Source organism: Sinohyriopsis cumingii, chromosome 10, assembly GCF_028554795.1.
Source record: "Sinohyriopsis cumingii isolate HCF-2022 chromosome 10, ASM2855479v2, whole genome shotgun sequence".
Classification (NCBI taxonomy): Eukaryota; Metazoa; Mollusca; class Bivalvia; order Unionida; family Unionidae; genus Sinohyriopsis; species Sinohyriopsis cumingii.
Window position 1 is genome coordinate 95,260,567 of NC_142970.1, and position 22,120 is coordinate 95,282,686.

At 35.8% G+C, this 22,120-nt stretch overlaps 1 protein-coding gene across 3 annotated transcripts in view; it reads left to right on the plus strand.

Moving 5' to 3' along the window:
- The first annotated feature begins 1,063 nt into the window (after positions 1-1,063).
- The window catches only part of LOC149790604 (uncharacterized), a 37,187-nt gene continuing 16,130 nt past the window's right edge, over positions 1,064-22,120 (plus strand). For 2 of the 3 annotated variants that reach the window (XM_089972707.1, XM_089972709.1), the window contains exons 1-3: positions 1,064-1,355; positions 16,509-16,756; positions 18,712-19,335. In XM_089972707.1, coding sequence (XP_089828833.1) covers positions 18,741-19,335 — 595 coding nt within the window. In that variant the 5' untranslated portion in view covers positions 1,064-1,355; positions 16,509-16,756; positions 18,712-18,740. Of the gene's footprint in view, positions 1,356-11,061; positions 11,277-16,508; positions 16,757-18,711; positions 19,336-22,120 lie in introns of all 3 variants that reach the window. The other variant, XM_089972708.1, reaches the window with a different exon arrangement.

Below are 22,120 nucleotides of genomic sequence, written 5' to 3' on the forward strand. Positions count from 1 at the left end.
ATCCGGCACTGAGACTACAACTAGCTATTCGAGAATGTCTGAAGATAATTAGCAGACTTTATTCCTAAATGAGTAGTTAGAAGGTAGAAACGATCTAAAGGGACCATTATTATAGCCCCATGTAGGGCCTACTAATGTTTCACGGATATGAAGCCTATAAAATAGTGTTGCATGATGTCTTAAAGAGAATTGTTTCGTGAAAAGTATTTTTGGAAAGTGTTCATGGTCTAAAAGTATTGTCACTATCCCCTCAGAGTTGTATTTCACAGTCAAGAAGATTATTCCAAGTTGTTGCATGATACCTGCATGAAAGGTTTATCATTTAAAGACTATTTTTAAAGGTAGGAAGGATTCTCTAGCAGAATTACTTATAACAGGCCACGTGTATGACTCAAATGAACTGTGTCCTATAAATTATAATTTAAGATACGTCTATGGTATAATATTATGTTGAATGGATGCACAGTGGCTTATGTGGAAGAACAAAGTTTTATTATCACTATTCCGTATTATCCTTTTTACTTGAAGCAAGACCAAATATGATCTACAGTTGACATAATTTTTAAGTACCTTCAGTTCTCTTAAGAAGAAAAAAAAATCGATCTATGATGTATTATTGTACACCTGAAACCTCGAAGTTAACAAAATAAATGTGGCGTTTAAATAGTCCGATAGTAACTGATATACAGTCCTAGAGTACTTGATATGCAGTCCTATAGTAATTGCGATACAGTCCTATGGTAATTGATCATTATCATAAACATTATCATCATGGATCCTCTACACTGAAAAGTTATACGTATTACTGAAGTATTTTTAGTCGTCTTATTAACCATGCATTTCTCTGCAAAATGTGTAAACAAAAGTGTCTATATTAATATCATCCATTGTAAAACTCACTTATGGAACTAATGCAATATCGGACTTTTTATATCGCTTCTCACATCACGGAATTTCTCGAGAAAGAGCGCAGCAATAGGTATTACCAATTGTTGCGTTATTCCAAGTTTGAGCAATACAACTGCGCATAATTATTTTATCCCAGTTTTTCTGTACCGCCATTTTTACGTATTGACAGTTGTGGTGAGATTGGATAATCGGACTCTCGAACTCGCTGGTGAATTAAGAACGAACTTAATACTGGCAAAGAACATCAATTACAGGCTAAAGACATTCTTCAAAACTAAAGGACATCATATATGCCTACAAAAGGTTGTAGTTTGAGGCGAAACGAACAGTACTATTGCCTGAGCTTCAGCTTGAGGTTCAGAATCGGAAATGCATTTTAGGCCAGCATTAGAAGTTTCAATTTCAAAACATGGGTGCTTAGTCAACATTTTCATGATAACAGACAGGTACGTTATGTTCAGATTATTTCTGCCTTTAGCTGTTGTTTTATCTGGGTTCTTTTATGATTTGGTCATGTCGAAGTTGGTCCAACCGTTAGTACGTCCATAAATCCTTCCTTCCTTCTCTTAGTCAGTCCGTCTTTTCCTCACGAATAGCTTTTTGGCAAGAACTTATTATGTGCATATCACCGTTTGTATGGCAAAATAGAATTACAGAAAATATATTTTTATCTGATTTGTTAAGAATTATCTATGATGGTGAAGAATTTCTAGCTATTGTCATACAACGTCAATAGGGATGACATAGGACAAAATAAATATAATACAATAGTAAGTAATGTATGTACAAGTTATTCCCGCACCTTGGAAGTAGCGTTAGCAAATAAGCTTGATTGTTACTTTGCAGTTTCCATTTTGACCCAAAGTGGATATGTGAGAAAGCCTGCCAGTAGTTGGTTCTTTTCGGGTCTTTTCCCGGGTTCTTCCTCCTCCATTTATATTGGCCGCCATGTATAGCCTATCTTGTGCTGAAAAATGGCGTTAAACCTTACAACAAAAACAACCAATGTGACCATATATGTTTCACGTGATCATGCATGGGTCATGCAAAGTAGAGGCTCAATGCGGTGTGAAATCGGACACCACCGGATATTATCGGACAATTATTCGTGTTCTAAAATGTTAATCTTTAGACTGTACCATATGCCTTTTAATTCAACACAAGAAATAAACTAAAACAATAATGTAAATGTAAAAATATTTTTAAAAATATTTAATGTGATTGTTATATCAGATATTGAAATTATATACATTGCACTAAATGTGAACGACTTATTTTCTAGATTTTCAGAATACAGTTAGACAAGATTTATTATTCGGGTGTTCCAATTTATTTAATATAATTTACCACAAAAAAAATACAAGTATAACATTCGCTGCTTTCTTTTATTTTATTACAGTAACCTTTTTCTTATCCTTGTAAAAAGGCATTACATCTTTTAAAAATTACGAATTTAATATCCACCCACAAATATGACGAAATAAAAATGTGAAGGGATATTTTTAAATAACATACCTTTAAGTAATATATCTCTCTCAGAAGTTGCAAGATTCATTGCAAAGTGGAAAAACGTTTACATTAGAAAATATATATGCAACAATTAAAAAAGATCAACTACAAAAATAAAGTATAAGTGTTTGGAAACGCTTTTAAAGAAGTCCTTCATTTTATCTAGATAACCAGGTTTGAATCTAAATGCACCAACATGCATTTGCTGCGGATCAGATTTTCTGCTTTCAGCCTCTGCATCATATTTGGCCTTCATCATAATGTTTGTAGTTTTGCAGTTTTCCCGCAGTATCTTGGAAATAAATTAACGGAATTACGCTTTAACGTCCAAACCATTTTCGGGAGGGCCCCGAGTTGCCGAGTGGTCAAAAGCGCTCGCCTTTACCGATCACTGTCTACTTGCCTTTGTTGTGCGGGTTCGAGTCTCCGACTAGGCCATTGTGGATATGTGAGAAAGCTGCGAGTAGGTTCTCTTGTCTCGATGTCTCTTACCAGGGTTTCCCCGGGTTCTTCCTCCACCAGTTATACAGGCCGCTAAAGATAGCCTATCCTGCGTTGAGTAAATGCGTTAAGCCCATAAACAACAATGACAACAACTGTTTGCGAGAACAGCTACATAATCGTGATAATAAGAATTAAAAGGCTCCAGCTCCAGTCTATATTCAGCACTACAGCCAGTTGTTTAGCAAAATAGTAATGCGTGCCAACAACTTTCAAGTTTCATCACCACTCTAGGAGATAGCCATAATTTGTTACACCTTATTTGAAATTCAAATCTATACATTTATGCAAAGATATCCAAACAACTACCGAACAACCAACCTTATTAGCCACCAAGGCAAGGTTATGCTTAAGATCATCCCCAACAGTTTGAAACCACAAGCAGAGAACATCGTTGCTGAAGAACAGACAGGTTTCAGAATAGTACCTAACACTATAGAACAGATCTTCAGTTTTAGAATCCTCTGTGAAAAGCATCCTCAGCATCAACAGGACCTCTATTATGTCTTCATTAAGTGCAAGATAAATTTAGACAAGGTATGGGATGCAGCCGTATGGGACACCATGCGGATATACAACATATACGCAAACCTATAAGGTACCAATGAAAACCTGTATGACAAGGCGACTAAAGCAGTTCTCGTCAATGGCAACGTAGGAGATTGGTTCATTACCATAGTCGGAGTCATATAGAGGTACCTTCTCTCACAAGATCTCTTCAGCATCTACTTGGAAAGGATAATGTCCAATACCTTGGAAAACCATGAAGGCAGTTTCAGTGTTGGTGGCAAAACAAACAACAATCTGATGATATCGTTGACTTAGCAGAGATGATCAAGAACTAGAAACTTATAGAACCATCTCAACCAGTTATCAGTAAGGTATGGGATGGAGATCAGCGCTGAAAAGACCAAGTTAATGACAAAAATACCAGAGTATTATCCATAAAGGAAATAAGAGCGAACGGACAGAAGCTGGGCAGTTTCAAGTTTCAAGTACTTAGATGCAATCGTCCTGATGAAGGTTCAAATCCTGTAGTTCTTTCCAGGATTGCGCAGACAACAGCCATATTTGCTAGGCTGAAGCACTTGAAAGGACAGCAGCATCGTGTTTGGGTTCAAGATCAAAATATATGCGCTTCCGCGTCAGGTCCATATTCCTGTATGCCTGTGAGACATGGAAGCTGACAGTAGAACTAGAGAGTAGAATCCATGCCTTCAAGATGAGATGTTATCAAAGGATCCTAAACATCTCATACTTGGACCAAGTTTCTAATGAGGAGGTGAGCATTAGAATCCAAGTTGCAATTGGATCATTTGAAGACCTGATCATTACCATAAAGAAACGCAAACTAAGATGGTAACGTCACGTCGCAGGCTGATCTGGCCTGTCAAAGACATGCCTACAGGACACGGTGAGAGGAAAGAGAAAACGAAGCAGACAGAAGAAGAGGTTGGAAGGTAAGACCAAAGAGTGGACTGGTATGAACTTTGTAAAGTTATTATTTATATTTTCTTTGCGTTGGATGCTGCAAACTCCTTTGAGCTATCAAACATGTCAGAAATAGACTTGTTCAAACTGTCATCAGCAGCAGATATTGTTAACGATACTGTTGGGTACATATCGACTGGTGTAGGGAATGTTCTTTGGGGCCCAGCCGGTGGTGGAGAAACTGTTCCTAATACATTTTATATGCACTTAAGGCCATAAGTGCTGGTGGTGGGTTTATTTGTTGGGACCTCAGATGCTGCAGTTGGGATTGATCCTACAATTTCTGCTGCTGGTGAAGGGGCAGTTTGTGTGGTCTCAACGGCTGGTACTGTTTCAGGTAGTTCATGTTGATTATGCTTAATCGCCACATTAAATACAAGAAGTGTGTCTTCCAGCTGTGGACTCTCATCCAACACATGTCCAACAGGAAGGGAATGACTTGTGTATATGAAATTATTTCTAAAGACTTTGATACTTCAAAGATACAAGAGATATTCACATCCGTATTTCCAGCAAGAGATGAATCATTTGAATTTAGGATGTCAGCATGGAGTGGGTGGATACCACATTTAGAGAATTGTTGCTGGACAAAGGCCTTTGGCCTAAACTTTGCCCAACATCTTGCCCAATACAAACTTACTACTCTGCTTGGAATTTCCTCCATAAATAATTTGCATTATCTTCTAAAATGTACTTTTTCTTCTTCTAATGCTTAAAACATGCACTATCCAGTGGCTATAGTTTGTTTAGCTGTGTATGGAGGAAGAGCTAATAGAAGTATGCCTAACTGCTTACATTTTCTCACAACATTCTACTAGACACGATTACTGTGAGGATCAGTTATAAATAATACTGGTCTTTCTGGTGGAGTGCGCCGGACAAGGTGCTCAGTTACGCATGTTTCAAAGAGCTCTGAGTCTATCCAGCCATTTGGACTGATGCATACTCTAGTACAAGGAGGCATACCTTGAAGTATATTATGATCCGTACCCTGTTTACCAGCGAATAACACTTGTTGTGGGAAGAGGAGGCGAGAGACAAATGCACAAGCTACAACAGTTATGTTAGTTTTATTGCCTCTGGTCTGTATATAAGCATCTTGTTCATAAATAGTTTTAACTTTAAATGGATTACGATCTAATGCATCGGCATTAAAATGTGCTTTAGGGCTTGTGTTAGCTCATATCTAGTGAGTATATATGCTAGAAGATCGAAACACTTCTTAATCACTGTTGGATTCAAAGATATTGCCCTATCCCTGGGTAATGACGCGGGGCTGCACAACCGCACTTGTGGTCATATGGTAGCAAACCCCAACCACCAGTCATCACCAGGTCTACCATTTGTAAACTTATTTGGATTATTTCCTTTGTTAACTATATCTCTGACTAAACTCAAGATCTGTTGTTTGTTTCTGCCAGACCTTATTTGCGATGTAACCCTGAAAAAGTATATTATCTTCTGAAAAAGTATATTATCTTCTTTTCTTCTCCTAGAGGTCACGTTGTTCTGTGAGCTGGCTTTATAGATGGCCCAGAGGCAAAGAAGCCAGTTATCCTGTATTTGAATACAGGACGTGCTGTCAAAGTCATCTGTTTTGGTACAAAATAAAATGTTCACCTTTCCTTTGATGGGATGATCGTCGTATTTCAGTATGATGGGCTGGAAGAAATTGAATGTTACATGTGATAATTTATTTATAGCTTATTATTTTGCGGTAAATAGTTAATGATATTTGTACTGGTTTGTCAGAAAATACACGATGTCCGATAACACCCCGATTGACGTTATCCTGGACTCTATGTCGACGCAGTTATGTACTGTCACATTATCAGAAATATCCTCCTTTCACAGAGATACCTCTCATTACTTTAGCAACATTAGAAATTTTAGCAAAGTATGGATAACATGTATTACCCCAAATTCTTCTGGGATAGCTTGTAAACAGAGGACCCCTTGTTGTAACGTTCGTATAGTATGTCACCAATTTTGACACACTTCACAGAGGTGTATTTGTAAGCATGCTGCGGAAAAATATATTGCACTTCAACATGAATAGCAAAGAGATAAGTCAAGTTTATAGGGAAAACTACATAAATAAATTTAACTCAGTATTCCTTAAGCTGTTTTGTATCTGTATCATAATTTTGGTCCAAGAGCAGATATTTGGTCGCATAAGCTGAGAAAATCATGATGGGACAATACTATTTTCATAAAATTGTTTACAGATGATGTTACTATAATACTTGATTGGCATTGCGAATATTCATAATCCCGAAACTTAAATGTTTTTGATTTTTTCTTTTTCTAAATTTCAAAACTGTTTTGAATGTCAATAACATGTTTCTCTAGAAGTGTCAGAAGACACACTAATGTAGGAAAATATTGTATTGTCATATACTATAATTCTTACCACTATCAAAAAAGATTTGAAAATATTAAGTTTATCCAAATAAATTAAATATCAAGATTCTTTTCAACGATGATTCAAAATTTACTGCTAAACTTCATTTGTTTATTTTGTCAGGCACAAAATCCTAATATTATTATTTAAATAGCATAAAATATTGAGGGTCTTGATTTAGTTATAAAATATATCATAAAAGTATGCATTTTATGCAACTATCTCCTAATTATAAGAAGAAGAAAAGAAATACCACCTCTGAACATCAGTAGCGATAGATCAACATGAAACTTTATAACACAGTATTCATTCCAAACTGTTACCGATGCAGTTATTAGCTGTGAATGGCGTGGCTAACACAAATTGAGTAGCATCTTTTGACAGGAAGTTGATTTAGCCCGTCAGAATAGTAGAGATTTGTTTGAGGTCTTGGTGATGGAACTCAAATTCAAGAGAATTAGGTAAATATAGTTTTTATTATTATTGATAATTTCAGATCTGTTTCATTTTACAACTGATAATGAAAAGATTTTGAACAAAATTTTCTGCATGTGTGACTCGATGTTGATCATTGTAAACAAATTATTTGGTTTTGCTGTTGAAAGATTTCTTCTTCTTCTTCCTCTTCTTCTTCTTCTTATTATTATTATTATTATTATTATTATTATAAAGAAACCAATTTTATTAATGTAAAGTATTTTTGTTTTAAAAATACTTAAGCTTGAAAGAAAATTTCAGCAACCGTTCTCCTTCAACCAAATAAATTGGTTGGTCCCTTAATCGTCTGAGTACAAGTGCCCCAACTTTATCTTGTTTGATTAAATTATTAAATAAGGAAATCTACGAACATTCAGAACTGATAACAATTTTTAATGCTTTACTTGTAATAGAGAATCCATTATTAAGACGAGTTTATATACACGCACTCATGCATACATGGGCACGTATCCATAGACAAGCACTGAGCTGCTGAATATGATAATTATTTTTTAAAGGAGCAGATCACTTAGAGATGAAGATAATTGATACCAGTTTTGAGGCTGACAATGTCTCAATGTATAGTTTAATTTGAAAATACTGTAGCTACTATACTTGACATTGTTACCCTGCATTGACAGCTTTCAGTTTGTGCATGCACACATTCGCATATGGACATATGCAACAGATATGAACACAATGAGGTGAAGAAAAAAACAAAAGATATATGCAGGACATTCAAAATGAAGTAAATGATCACTGTCAAAGTGCTGAAGATATGCACCAAAAATAAATATCAATGTTTTCTAGCTAGGTTATTCGCATTACTTCTCTCTCTCTCTCTCTCTCTCTCTCTCTCTCTCTCTCTCTCTCTCTCTCTCTCTCTCGCACACACACACACACAGACACACACACATGATGGACATGACTAAGGAAATATGTAATTCCATATTTCTTGATCAGTGGTTTGATTAATGAAATGGCTATCACAAAACAGTGACTTTTAGACAAATGTTTTCTCCCACAGACGCTGCTAAATTGTAATTATAGACCGACTACTGTGTTATGCAGTTACATTTAGAAGACAAATTACAAAATATAATTGAATAACCATCTGGTATGTCTTATTTGTTATACATGCTTTTAGTCAAAACTCGATGGAATTATATTTGTGCTGGATACCCCAAATTTGTGCATTACCTCTTTGAGGAAGTAAAGAGAAGCAAAGGACAAGAAGATACACTCGTAACAGCAAGAGCAGATAAGGCGTCATGACCTGAAAGTCTTGAGCTCAAGAATCATGTGACACATGTCTATGCCCATTAATGATTTTGTAATTGAACAGCATTATGAAAAATGCAAAATAAAATTCAGTCTTTTTCAATTCAGTTTACTGAACAAACACAAAAGAATTAAGTTGTAGAGGGGTTCGAACAGTTGCTCTTTTTTAAGGTAACTAAATACTGAATCAGTTTACCTTTACACCGTTGAGACTGCATATCAGTCTGGTTGACAGTTTACTATACAAACAAATAGGATTATGGAAGGACTCAAACTGCTGCTCTTATTTTAAGTTGTGACGAAATACTCAATGGCTTTACCTTTACACCAATATTACTTCATATCTACCCAGTTTACAATATACTATAAATAGATTACATGTGCCCAGGTGAGGCTCCTTAGGGTAAAAAAAAATATGTACAAACCCGTTGATTAACGTTCTTGTTTTGTTTTCTTTCGTGAAAAAGATATTTAATACATATCATTGTCTTCAAATAAGTTCGAATTGTACAGTATAATACGTGTCTTCAATACTTATTTTTTTTAACACTGTTGTAATAAATTGAAAAATTTATAATAAATTGTATTAGTCCTTCTGAGTAGGACTAGACGATACCTTTAGACTATGTATTAAAATCTAGTTCAATTAGAACAAATCAATAATGATGCTAATGAATATTGTACGTTTATTGAGTTCATTGCTAGAGAATAGTTACTGATTTTTATACATCGTTTCGATGGGGATCTGTTTCTTCATATTCTTTACTTGTATATCATAAATATATATTTAATGTAAATTTATTTACTGATATGCATGATCTAATTAATTTAATTAGCTGTTGCTACCTAAGACTCGGGACAGTCAAAACAGCTCGACCGTACAAAATAAATTAAATATAAATGATTGACTGATTTAAATCTCAGCTCTCTCAGACATATACTCATTGCTGGACAAATGCGTTTCCTTACTCCTGGGTTTTCGGAGAGGTAATCCAGGACTATCTATTACTTTATTACTGAAACAATCCATGCTATCCTAATATTGTAATACCACTACTACCTTAAGTGAAGTTGATAAAATGCCATAATTGTGGTTCTGAAAATCATCAAGTAGAATTGTGTGATATAAATGTTGCCTAGACTGTTCATTTAGAATGCAGCTGGATTAGTGTATGAAGTACAACCATTAAATACAGATGTTTCAAGCCGCATGCTAAAAAAATGTATACAAAATATGCACAGTTAAATGAAAGATACGTTGAAAACAGCATATCAAGAATGGTCGCTAACAGAACGAAAAAATAGAGATCTTGTTAACCAAGTGAAACAATCAAGAGAGCGATGTATTAACAACAACTGTGTTTAGTATAATTTTTTTCTGTTGAATTCAAATGCCAGCTAATACCTTGCTTCAGGTTCTCAATTGATCTGAAAACCGAAGAGTCATTTGATCTTCCACATCATAATATAAAAGAATCAGAGCTGAAATCTCAATAGTCATTAGTTTATATCAGGCTTATACCTGGTTTTTTATTATTATTCTCGGAACAAATAGATGTTCCAAATTTCTTGTCTCATATTGAATAAAAAGAAACAATGGTATATCAATTTCTAAAAACCGTCAAGCAGAAAGTTAGACATATTTCCATTACTGATTTTTGTACAAGTACATCTCATTCTTATTATTACAAATGTGTGTTTTTTCGGTATATTAAGCAGAAAAATGATTAGTTTATACTGTAAGATTACAGATTAGACCTGATGATATTGGCAAAATGGGTGTGATTATCCAGCACCCTTACACCTGTCACATATATTTATCAACACTGTATTTTCATCTTTCATAACTTCGTAACACACAAAAATTCACATTTCCATTCCTACATAAATTCTTTTACAACTTTGAGAGATGTATTTTTCTTCGCAGAATTGTTACTTTGTTTTTGTTTGGACTGTGTGGTTTGAGATGATCACCACAAGCAGGATTGTTCTGATACTGAAAATATATTTCTTTGACCCACTGTGATTTAACAGTTCACAAATAGATCTAATATAACAAAATTATTCGATCTTGGTATTCAGTCTTGCGGTGTCAACATTAGTTTTGCAAAAGCCGAACACTGGCACATAAAGCAAATGTGATGAACATCGCGTGCTGAGTATAAAATTATGTCAGAGTCAAATCAAGGGTAATTTAGACTGATGCTCGGGACCAAATCAACATGCGTCATGCCAAGACACTGGTTTGAATTTCCACGCATCAGAAATGGGTTAAATTTAAGTTCCAGTAGAGTACTTGTCTATTGACAATCCTGCCTTACTTTCACAAACTATTTCTCAATGTTCCGCTGTTTGCGTATTAGAGCACAAGCAACATACGTTTCTAGAGCAGTCTCTGAAAAAAAAAATCGATATGCCTGGGAAGTTCAACAAAAGACAAAAGGTACTGTTCACGTGCAAACATTGATATCTGATACTCTTCTATCCAGGTAGATTCCGATGAACAAACCAACGGAGAGGATGAAACTATTCCTAACAGATCAAATTCGGACAGATGAGAAGGAAGGCAGAGAAAACAAATCATTACATTTGGCTTGGTTTAAGTGTTGGATTTCACAAAGAACAGTTTACAAGTCCATCCTATCGTTTGACAAATTATTGTGAATATGAAAGCAAGCATTTCCTTAGCACCTAACAACCACAGGTAGAAACACGTCACGATTAGTTTAAACCGAACCAGAACAAGCAAAATGAATAATATAAAGTGTTGATGCCCGTTAGAATAACGTACTTCCGAGGTTAAAGACACCCCGACGTGAATGAAGATTTTATTTATTCTGAGGTTGACAAAAGATGATAAATTTAAAGAAAAACACAGTTTTTCATTTAGATAATGATATTTTAGTTTGGAAAGTAATGTAATTCAGAAAGCATTGGTATTTATTATAACTAATGCTGGTAGATAATGACCGTAAACTAAAGTTAAGCGAGAGAATAAGATCTGGAGAAAAACATTCCTTTGTGCTGTTCATTTCACGTAGCCAGTTGTTTCAACGTTATTGCAGTGTTGTAAGTGTTGAAGTAAAATATGACGGTATAGCGAATAATACAAAGTTAAGGTAGCAGAACGGTCAAAGCAAAAATATTGTCTCATTTTTCTGGCACGAGTAGTGCGTTATGTGCTGGTATATTATTGTTACTTGTTCCTCTAAAATGGTGTGTATGCCCATATGTGGAGGAGGAAGACACAGAGTCCACTGTCCTTTCATTACTTTTCTTATAGTGGATTCAACGCTCCTGTTAACGAACGTGGTCCAGGATGCTGCTGGGAATACAATAGGAAACACTTCAGCGATTCTTAAACGTGTCAGCATCCATGGTTTGGTGATGCAAATAAAAACGTTATCATGGAAGGAAGAAAAGTCCATAAGCCTTTAAATGCAACCCAACGTCCGAAAATCTGAATATCTACCGTTTGTACCGAACTAAAAGTTGTCGTGCCATTAGAGAAAGCAAGAGGAAAATATGGAGATTATGTCTCTAGCTTGAACTGCTTTTCCAGAAATCTCAAATATCTTGGCCGAAATATTCTCGATATACTCCTCACAAGAGAATTATTCTGAAAACTCCCGCTATATCCAAAACTTAAAATAAAAGGTTACTCTAAATATGAAATCTGCCAATGCTAAATATTATAATAAACTGTTCACTCTCAGAGAGTTATAAAACTGCCTTGATCTAGACTATGACACTTCAGCAGGACGAGATGATATCCATTATCAGCTTTCGGGTGGTCTTCACGCATTGGCTGTTCAGATGTTGATCAGTATTGTAGACCAGTCCGCTTTGCTTTGGAGAAGCACAAGACTTGCCTGCCGAGTCGTGGTGCTGTTAACGAACGTGGTCCAGGATGCTGCTGGGGATACAATACGAAACACTTCAGCGATTCTTAAACCCGCGGGACGAGCATAGTGGGGCTTTAACAACGCGACCGTGACATGTGGAGAAACAGTTTCATTGTTTACCAATCTACAATGTAAGCTGGTAATTGGGAGCAAGAAAACGTTACAATATTTTTTATCACTTTTAGTTGAAATATTTATTTTCATTTTGATTAAAAGCTAAATACAAGTGCATGGCTGAATTGTTATTTTGTTTTTGTAAATGAAGTCTCATTTTAAACAATCACAACAATAAGGTCTGTAATTCCAACCCCTAATAATACAATACAGTGCAAATGAGAAGGCTAAAGATCACATAATATTAATGTCATATGTCGTGGCATGAAAGCCTTCAAAAAATCTCAGCCAAATACAATATTTGTACATCAAAAGTATTAGATATTTGAATGGAACCTACTCATTCAAGAATGTTTTTACAAGGCAAATGGAACCTTAGACCTATTAAGACACAGCTTATCTTGCCCACAAAATATGAAATAATTAGCATTCAAAGGTTTAATTAGTCTTGTTTTAAAGTATTCTTGCACAATATGGAACCGTAGGGATTAGGGTCATACTATTTGGGATTGGTAGTGAACATTAGAGTAGTTGTATGGTGGGTGGAGGCAACTTATGGCACGTGTGCCAGCGCGGCAGGACAAACTCTTTGAACAAGCACGCGGTACGGATTGTACATTTGCATTGTATATACTAGAACAATAATTATGTATTAAAATATAAATACAGCTTTGAAATTTCCTATTCACTCTACAACTTTATAACATAGAGTGTATTAGTTTAACTTAAACGAACGAACATAATTTGGTACGTATCACTCTGTAATTGAACAGAACAGGCAAAGCTTATTCTGAAAGGTTGCCAACACCTGTTATATAGTATGAGACATTGAGCCCCCCCCCCCCTAAACACAAGTGCTAGGCATTTTTAATAAAATTTTGGGAAACCCGCGACTTTCCTCAGTCTTGGCTAGAAGAAACGGCGATATCAATACCCAAACACGGAAAGGACAAAATTGACCCTTCCAACTATCGTCCAATCGCATTAACTTGCAAAACCATGGAACATATGATATACAATTGATTACTCTAGTATCTCGGATCAAGCAACCTACTCTCTGATGTTCTTTGTGGATTGAGACGCCAGAGAAGCACAATCAACGAGCTTGTCAGACTTCATGCATTTAATTAGAGATGCTTTCAAAAAGAAAGAACATTATGTTGCTGTCTTTTTTCTTGGAGAATACTGATGTTACCACATGACAGTGTGGCATAATGAATGACCTATTCTACCAAGGTCTGAGAACTTTATCTCCTTAAGTTTTTAAAAGATACCAACTTTAGATTTTAGGTAGGTAGCACCGTTTCTGAAAGCATCCTAAGGAGATGGGTATACCTCACGGCAGCATATTGTCAATCACTCTTTTCATCGTCAAAATTAAAAACGTAGTGAAATGCCTTAATGCAAGAACTGGCTGCTCATTATATCATGAGGAGTTTTTCATCTCATCTAAATCAACGAGTACGCATACAATCGAACGTCAACTATAGACCAACATCAACAAAAATCAGTAATGGACAGAAGAAAACGGGTTCAAATTTCGAAATTAAAACAAGCTCTCTGCATTTCTGCTGATCATGTAGTATTCCTGATGAACCTTGTACCTATATTGACTGTTGTCTTATTCCTCTTATGAAAGAGAACAGGCCTTGTTTTCGATCGTAAACTAATGTTCCTTCCACGTATTAGATACCTCAGGGACAAATGTCACAAACACATGGATTTTATACAAATTGTAACAAATAGAAGTTGGGGAGCTTATTATAATTGTTCCGGTTATAGAGATCGTTATTAAGTTGGTAAGATAAAACGTGACTCATGCTCGATTCTGTACGGATCAGCTTGTAAATCCTACTTCCAGATGCTTGATCCAGTTCACAATCGGGTAATTCGACTCTATCTGGATGCATTTAGAACATCGCCTCCAAAAAGATTCTATGGTGAGGCAAATGAACCATCACTTCGTCTCCGTTGAACGAAATTGGCTCTGCAGCATTCAATAAAACATGTATTCTATTCCACCTAACTCCGCATTTGATGTACTGCTTAGACCCAATTTTCAAAATTTGTACGTTCAGCAACGAAACTTCATTTTAATTTTTACAAATTCCTCCCCTTTTCGAAGCAGCCAAAATCAATGTTGGAAATAATTCAAATGTCTGTATTCCCTAATATCTACAGTATTAATCGAAACCGGGTAAAATAATTTTTGATCTTGTGAATTTGAACTGTTTTCAACAAATACTATCCATTGTCACAGTAAATTCAATAAAATCAGGGCCTCCTGTTTGTGGCTGTAAGTCCCTGCTTTCGACAATCTATAGCATGCTGCCTTGTGGGACATCATACGGATATACAACATAAACGAAAAACCAATTAGAACATTAGAGGACTTGTATGACAAGGAGACTAACACTGTTCTCATCAATAGCAACATAAAAGATTGGTTCAGAATCACAGTCGGAGTCCGACAGGAGTGCCTTCTCTCACACATTCTCTTCAACATCTACCTTGAAAGGATCATGTCCGATGCCTTGGCAGATCACGAGGGCAATGTCAATGCTGGAGCAGAACAATCACCTACCTGCGCTTCGCTGATCGTACTAATGACTTAGCAGAGATGAAGAAGAAATAGAAACCTTAGTAAACCGTCTCAACTAATTGTCACTAAGGTATTGGATGGAGATAAGCGTTAAATAGACCATGTTAATGACACACAATCAGATTAGTATCCATAAAGGAAATAAGAGCGAACGGACAGAAGCTGTTCACAGTTTCAAGCTTCAATTACCTAGGTGCTATCGCCTCTTATGAAAGTTCAAAATATAGGGTTCCTTCCAGGATTGAGCATACAACAGCTTCACTGGCTAGGCTGAAACCTGTTTGGAATGACTGCAGCTTCTTGCTTGGGTCCAAGATGAAGCTTATGACCTCCCTCGTCATGTCCATTTTCATTTATGCATATGCGACATAGAAGCTGGCAGCAGAACTAGACAGAATTTTCCATGCCTTCGAGATGAGATGTATTCGAAATGTTCTGTATATTTAATTTGCATTGTTTGTTTTAGATTTTTATTTATTTTTTAATTTCATTTTGTGTTACTGATAATGTGACACTGTATGTTGGACTTGACCTTGTCCAAAATCAAAATATTTTCTACCTGACCTGAAATATTGATTTTGGTTTTGTTGTAGACATATTTGCTTAATCTGAGTCTAGAACTTGGGAAATTCCCGATGAATTACTTAGTTTACCTGTTGTTTACTACACAGCTTATATTACAAGTTTAACAAAATACTTCTAATTATAGCTAAGATTTTAATTTTATAAACATTAAGAGACTTCTAGAAGGTTATTTTCTATTAGAGAGTTTGTTTTGGAGTAAATACTAATTGAGACCGAGGTCAAGTAGAGGAATATATATTATTGTTACTGAAAAATTTATTCAGGCTGTAAAATTTTAGCGGAATCAGCTGTTTTATTGTTGTATGCAGACATTTATTTGGAATGGATTATTACTTACTAAATGCATTTAATTCAAGTGATTCTTCTCTGGAAATACAAAGTGCTCTTCAAAATTAACACTCTTGGAAATAAAGTCTTGAATAATATTGAAATTACAAATAAGGATATATTCTTGGATTGTACTTTTGTGATGTAACAAAAGACTGTTGGTATATCACCACTATACGGGTCACTACAGGCACATTAACACTTTCGGTGTTGAATTCAATTTGGATTTCCACTTAATTTTAGTCAGAACTTAAGTCATTAGGACTTGTGTCTGTAATTCTTGGATTATTTGGGATTTAATTCGCAACAACGTAAGTTCCTTTTTATACATTTAGACTTTGTATTCAGGGGAAATAAACTGTTTGTTGAATATTAAAAAGCTTGTTGCTTCTCTCTTTTCTAGTACCTATTTTAAGACCATAGAGTTGTAATAGAAAGATCCTGGAAATCGCATACTTAGGCCGCGTCTCTAATGAGGAAGTGCGCTTGAGATTCCAAGGTGCAATTTGACCATATAAAGATCTGCTTACAGCCGGAAAGAAACGCAAACTACGATGGTATGGTGGCGTCTCAGGCTCATCTGGCCTGTCAAAGACAACACGGTGATAATAAATAACAACGAACAAAGCAAATAGAGGAAAACATGGAAAGGTAACATCATAGAGTGGACATGAATCAATTACGAAATCCAATTATGTACGGTAAATTGCTTGAAACATTTTACACGTTTGGGATCCGATATTGAAGATAGCCCAGCTTGCAAAATAGTGGATATACTTGGATTGACTAGGTCAGCTTTTGTATTATAGCCTAAATTCAAGATTAATCAGATCCAGGATTCAACTACCAACTGACCAAATCTTCCATCGTCATTATTTGATGTTTTGTTTATTATTGTTATAGAAGGAAATAATGTTAAAATTGGAAATAAAAAAGATAAACGAAACAAAATGGAGCAGAGCAAGATAAGAATCACAGGGGTGAAAAAAATTAAGTTTCAAATGAAGTTTAATTTACTTCCAACATGTCTGAATTACGTGGTTCATTTAATTTTAACTGAATTTCGGAAACACATATGGCACTGAAGTGTATTTCGCACCTATTCACGATCAATAATAATGTGAGTGGATGCATATTATAGGGGCTATAAGCATGAATGCCGCCCCAGAGGTCCAACTTACCGTACATAATTGGATTTAGTATTTTAAAAAAATTAGAACAAAGACGAGGAAAGTAAATAAGTAATATATTAACACGTTTACTATGTGTTCTATCGCAAGTATTAGCACTCTGTCAATAGATTAAACAACTATGTGCAAAATAGGTATTTACTAACCTTCAACTTCTAAATATTGTTTTAAAACTAATCATCCCTTTCCTACATATAAAAAGGATTTTATTTTCTCATTTATTTATTTTTGTGCTTGATAAGCATCTGTCTGCTTTTATCTATTACAGTACTGATGTATGGTAAATAGGAAACAACCCGTATTTTGTATATACTCATTTACCAAGAATTCATAATTGACATTTCCCTAGTCGTAATTTTAAAGTAGAACTTTTGGAACATAATGGGCTGTTAACTGCTAATAAAAAAATACAGCACATACATGGAACAATGACAATATCATACATTTGCATTATGTTTGTCTCGAATTTGTCACACAACAGATTGAAGCTTAGGTCAATTGGAGTGAAAATTTGTATACTTAACATGTTATTGCTTAGATTTAAATGATACATTTCTCAAAGCGTTCAAACTACTGACCTAAACATTAGCTGAAGAATCATTCTGCTACTTAACAACAATGTTACAAAGACTATAGAAATGTTTTATCTGCATTAATATGTGTATAAGTAAGAAAACAGTAATACAATATTATAACTTAAATATTCTTCAAATAAATGTTTAAAATAATCTTAGTATTTCATTTGTTCCTACGATTTTGTAAACTAAACTGTAAACCATATTATTCGCAAGGACAGTTTTCGGAACTCTTTTGACATATGCATGCACAAAGGAACAGAAATATGAAATATTGTAACAAATTTAAATTTCTTTTTTGTATCAAATAGGACTCGATGTAGAATTATAAATAAAATTACAAATATGATTCAGAAGTTCAATTGTTTACATTTAAATTTGCTAAAAGGACATGTTTAATTCTAGGCTTTTTAGTTCTCATGGTGCAAGTAGTGATTTATCCTTTAACAAAGAAGTGTCATTATGTGAGGTGCACCTGCTGGAAATAACAAAAGTTGAACAATGATCAGTATTGTATCACAAGACATTAGCACAGACTGCAGTGCAAGGCCTGAAGATAATTTTATCCTTTAAAACATTTTATTTTTATATGTTTAGGTGGACCTAATTTCAGTCAATCTGATATCTTGCATTTATATTGAATTTCTTTTTGTGAATTCAAGGTCTAATTGTTTATCTCTCTATATGTAAATTTATATCAGTTAAAATTGATATGAGGAGTCCCTGTAGATATATATGTTTAAAAACGAACATTCACATTTATGATTTTCACATGAAAATATTGGATATAAGATGTTATTGCTAAAGTATTTAAAAACTAATATGATTTATATTTTTGTAGAGCCTGTATGAATTAAAGCAACAACAATCATGGCATCCACAGATAACAGCACTTTTATTTCATCTCAGGAAAGAATCAACTTTGCGCGCATGTGTTGGATTGTGGTTGATGTGTTAAGAGACATACTCTGGCATGTGCTAACCCGTGAAATTCCCTCAGCTGATTTGCAAACTAAAGTTCGGACCAATCAGAACAAACTTGAGAAACTAGACAAGAATTTTAACTCGTGGCTGTGTGCAGCCCTCCCTGTTAGCCCTGATCGAATAGACTTCGACGTCACCTCACTTTATCAACTTATTATAAGCCTTTGTAATCAGGTCGACATTCCAACTAATGGGTGGAATAAAGACCCGCCTATTGCTGGAGGGAACATAGGTGATGACATAGAGAGGGTAAGGGTGTTAAGAAATCATGTTTATGCGCATGCTAAGGAAGCAAGCGTGAACAGTATACATTTTGGTTATTACTGCAGTCACATAAAGACTTTCGTTACAAATTTTGATAGATTCTTTGGAGACAAACATCACTTTGTAGAAAAGATTGAGTCCATTCTTACATGCAGTATGAATCAAGCTCTTCAAGACACCTACATTGACAAAATGCAGAAAATTGCCGAATTGTCAGGTACGTGAATACATTGCATAGAGAATGTCATTAAATAATAAATTTCGCATTTTGCCTTAGTTTATATGTTCCGGTGGATAAAGTACCATATATCCCTAGTGAGATGGAAATCAGAGTTTGGAGTTTTAATAGACTTGTGTTTTTTTTATTTATTTATTTATTTATTTATTTATTTATTTATTTATTTATTTTGTTTTGCTTGTTTGACAGATGCTTTTTTCCAGTGCGTCTGTATGATCATCTGGCTTTCTTATTTCGATTTTTTGTCAGCCGGATTATTTTTCATTGTTCCGTCTGTTTTTCTGCATGTCTGGAGATTCTATGTAGTATTAAACGATATATTTCTCCTGGGAACGTCGTGAACTTATGAAGGATTGCTTACGGTTTTGCCATTTTAAAATAAATTTTTCGTGTCGGAGCAGTTCATTTAAATTATAAATAATGTACAATTTAAGCAGAGTAAATGCGTTGGTTTCAAAGCGAACTGTCAAAGGATTCCACATACATTTTGTTTTAAAATCAAGTTTACAACATTTACAGCTTTAATAGCTTTTATAGTATTCAGCTGATAGGGTGGGGGTAACATGACATCACAGGACGGAAGTCTTCCAAGTTGAAGTCAACGGCCAGGGCGGACGGGTTCCAAGATGAACTCAACAGCGACATGTTGGGCGAGCGATACGATAACTTGGATATCGGCTGTGGCCTACAGTCTGGAGAGAGCTGGGGTCTACCAGGTTGTAACCCATGATAAGCCATAGATGATGAAATGACCATATTCATACCGGATCGGTCGCAACCCAGGTTACCAATGACCGCGCCATCCGCTGGACACCAGGACGGAGGTGATAAGTATTCTACTGGTGCAACTACTATCAAACTACGGGCAAAAGATAGCATCACCAACTGAAAGTTAAAAGTCAGGACATTACGATCAGCAGGGAAACTCGAAGAGCTCACGCAAGAGATGAGAAGATAACAATGGCAAATTCTTGGATTCTGTTTTTAGCGCTGGAAGACTTTCGGGGAGAGATCAAAAAATGAAGGACACAGGTTTTACTTCAGTGGGGCTGAGGACAAGTACGAGCTATGAGTCGGATTTATAGTACATCAGAACATTGGGAGGTCAGCTATGGAATGTCGACCACTGTCTAACAGGATGAATACCGTCCGATTGACGGCATTTCCCTTCAATATCACCTTGATAGTGGTTTATGCCCCAACATCCAACAGTGAGGTCCAGGAAGTGGATGCGTTTTATGACCAGCTTCAAATTCTCAATTGACTACATATCCAAGAAGGATATTCTAGTTATTCAAGGAGACTGGAATGCCAAGGTAGTAGAAGACGCACAGGCAGACTAGCGAGAAGTATGTGGTCCAAACTGTAATAAGAGAGAACTGAAGCTCCTGGACAATAATGTAGTGCTAACGAACATCCTTGCTCCCCACAAACTATCTAGAACAATGGACATTGCACAGCCGATACCGGAAATATCACAACCAGATTGACTACATCTTGGTGAGAAAGCGCTTCCGGTCTAGCGTCAACATTGCCAGAGCATGTAATTTCTCAGGAGCTGACATAGGAAGCGACTATGACTTTCTAATGGTGACTATCAAACTCCATCTTAGGAAGACTGGGAAGCGATGACAAGTTGGGATCAGGTTTGAACTTGAAAAACGGAAAGATCCAAACGTGGGACAGGCTGTTGAGGCATGAATTGGCTGCACACTTACAACACTTACAATTCTGAGTGCTAAAGAAATAAACCTACACTCCTTGATCACTACCTTCAACATGGCAGTAATAGGCACAGCCAAGGAGATCATTCACAATCATCAGAAGGAAGCGAGAAGACCTTGAAGGAATAGAAAAATACAGGGAATTTAGCAACAGGATTAGGAAGAGCTTAAAAAGAGCAATGGAATGCTGGTTAGAGGACCACTGTAAGGAAGTCGAGAAAAAGCCTAAACCAGAATAACAGTAAAGAGGTATACCATTTGGTGAAGGACCTGACAACTTAGAAAACGGGTAGATCTCCCACGATTCAGGTCAAGGCTGGTAGGAGTCTCACAGAAAATCAGGAGATTCTTAACAGATGAACGGAATACTATTCAAAGCATTACAACTAGGATATATTTGGAGACCAAACTGTACTAAACTTCCCACTGAACACATCAGAGGTTGACTAACCGATCATCAGGGAAGAAGTAGAGACTGAATTATAGGCAATAAAGAAAGGGAAGTCAGCTGGGATAGACATTGTACCATCAGAACTTGTTCAAGCAGGAGGAAACTCTATGGACCCAGTCCTTGATCATCAGTCTCACTATAAAGGGGAATCTGCATCTGTGCCAGAACTACCGAACAATTAGCCTCTTCAGTCACCCAAGCAAATTATGCTTAAGATCATCCTCAACAGACTGAAACACCAAGCAAAGCACATCATTGCTGAATAACAGGCAGATTTCAGACATGGGCGTAACACTATAAAACAGATATTCAATCATAGAATCCTCTGTGAAAAGCATATGCAGCATCAGTAGGACTTCTATCATGTATTCAGTACTTTCAAAAAGGCTTTCGACAAGGTATGAACTGCAGCCTTGCAGAACACCTTGTGGATATAGAACATAAAGTCAGAGTAATCAGCACCATATAAAACCTGTACGACAAGGAGACTAGTAAAGTTCTAGTAAATGGCAGCATAGAAGATTGGTTCAGAAGCAGAGTCTGAGTCAGACCGGTGCCTCCTCTGACCCACACTCTTCAACATCTACCT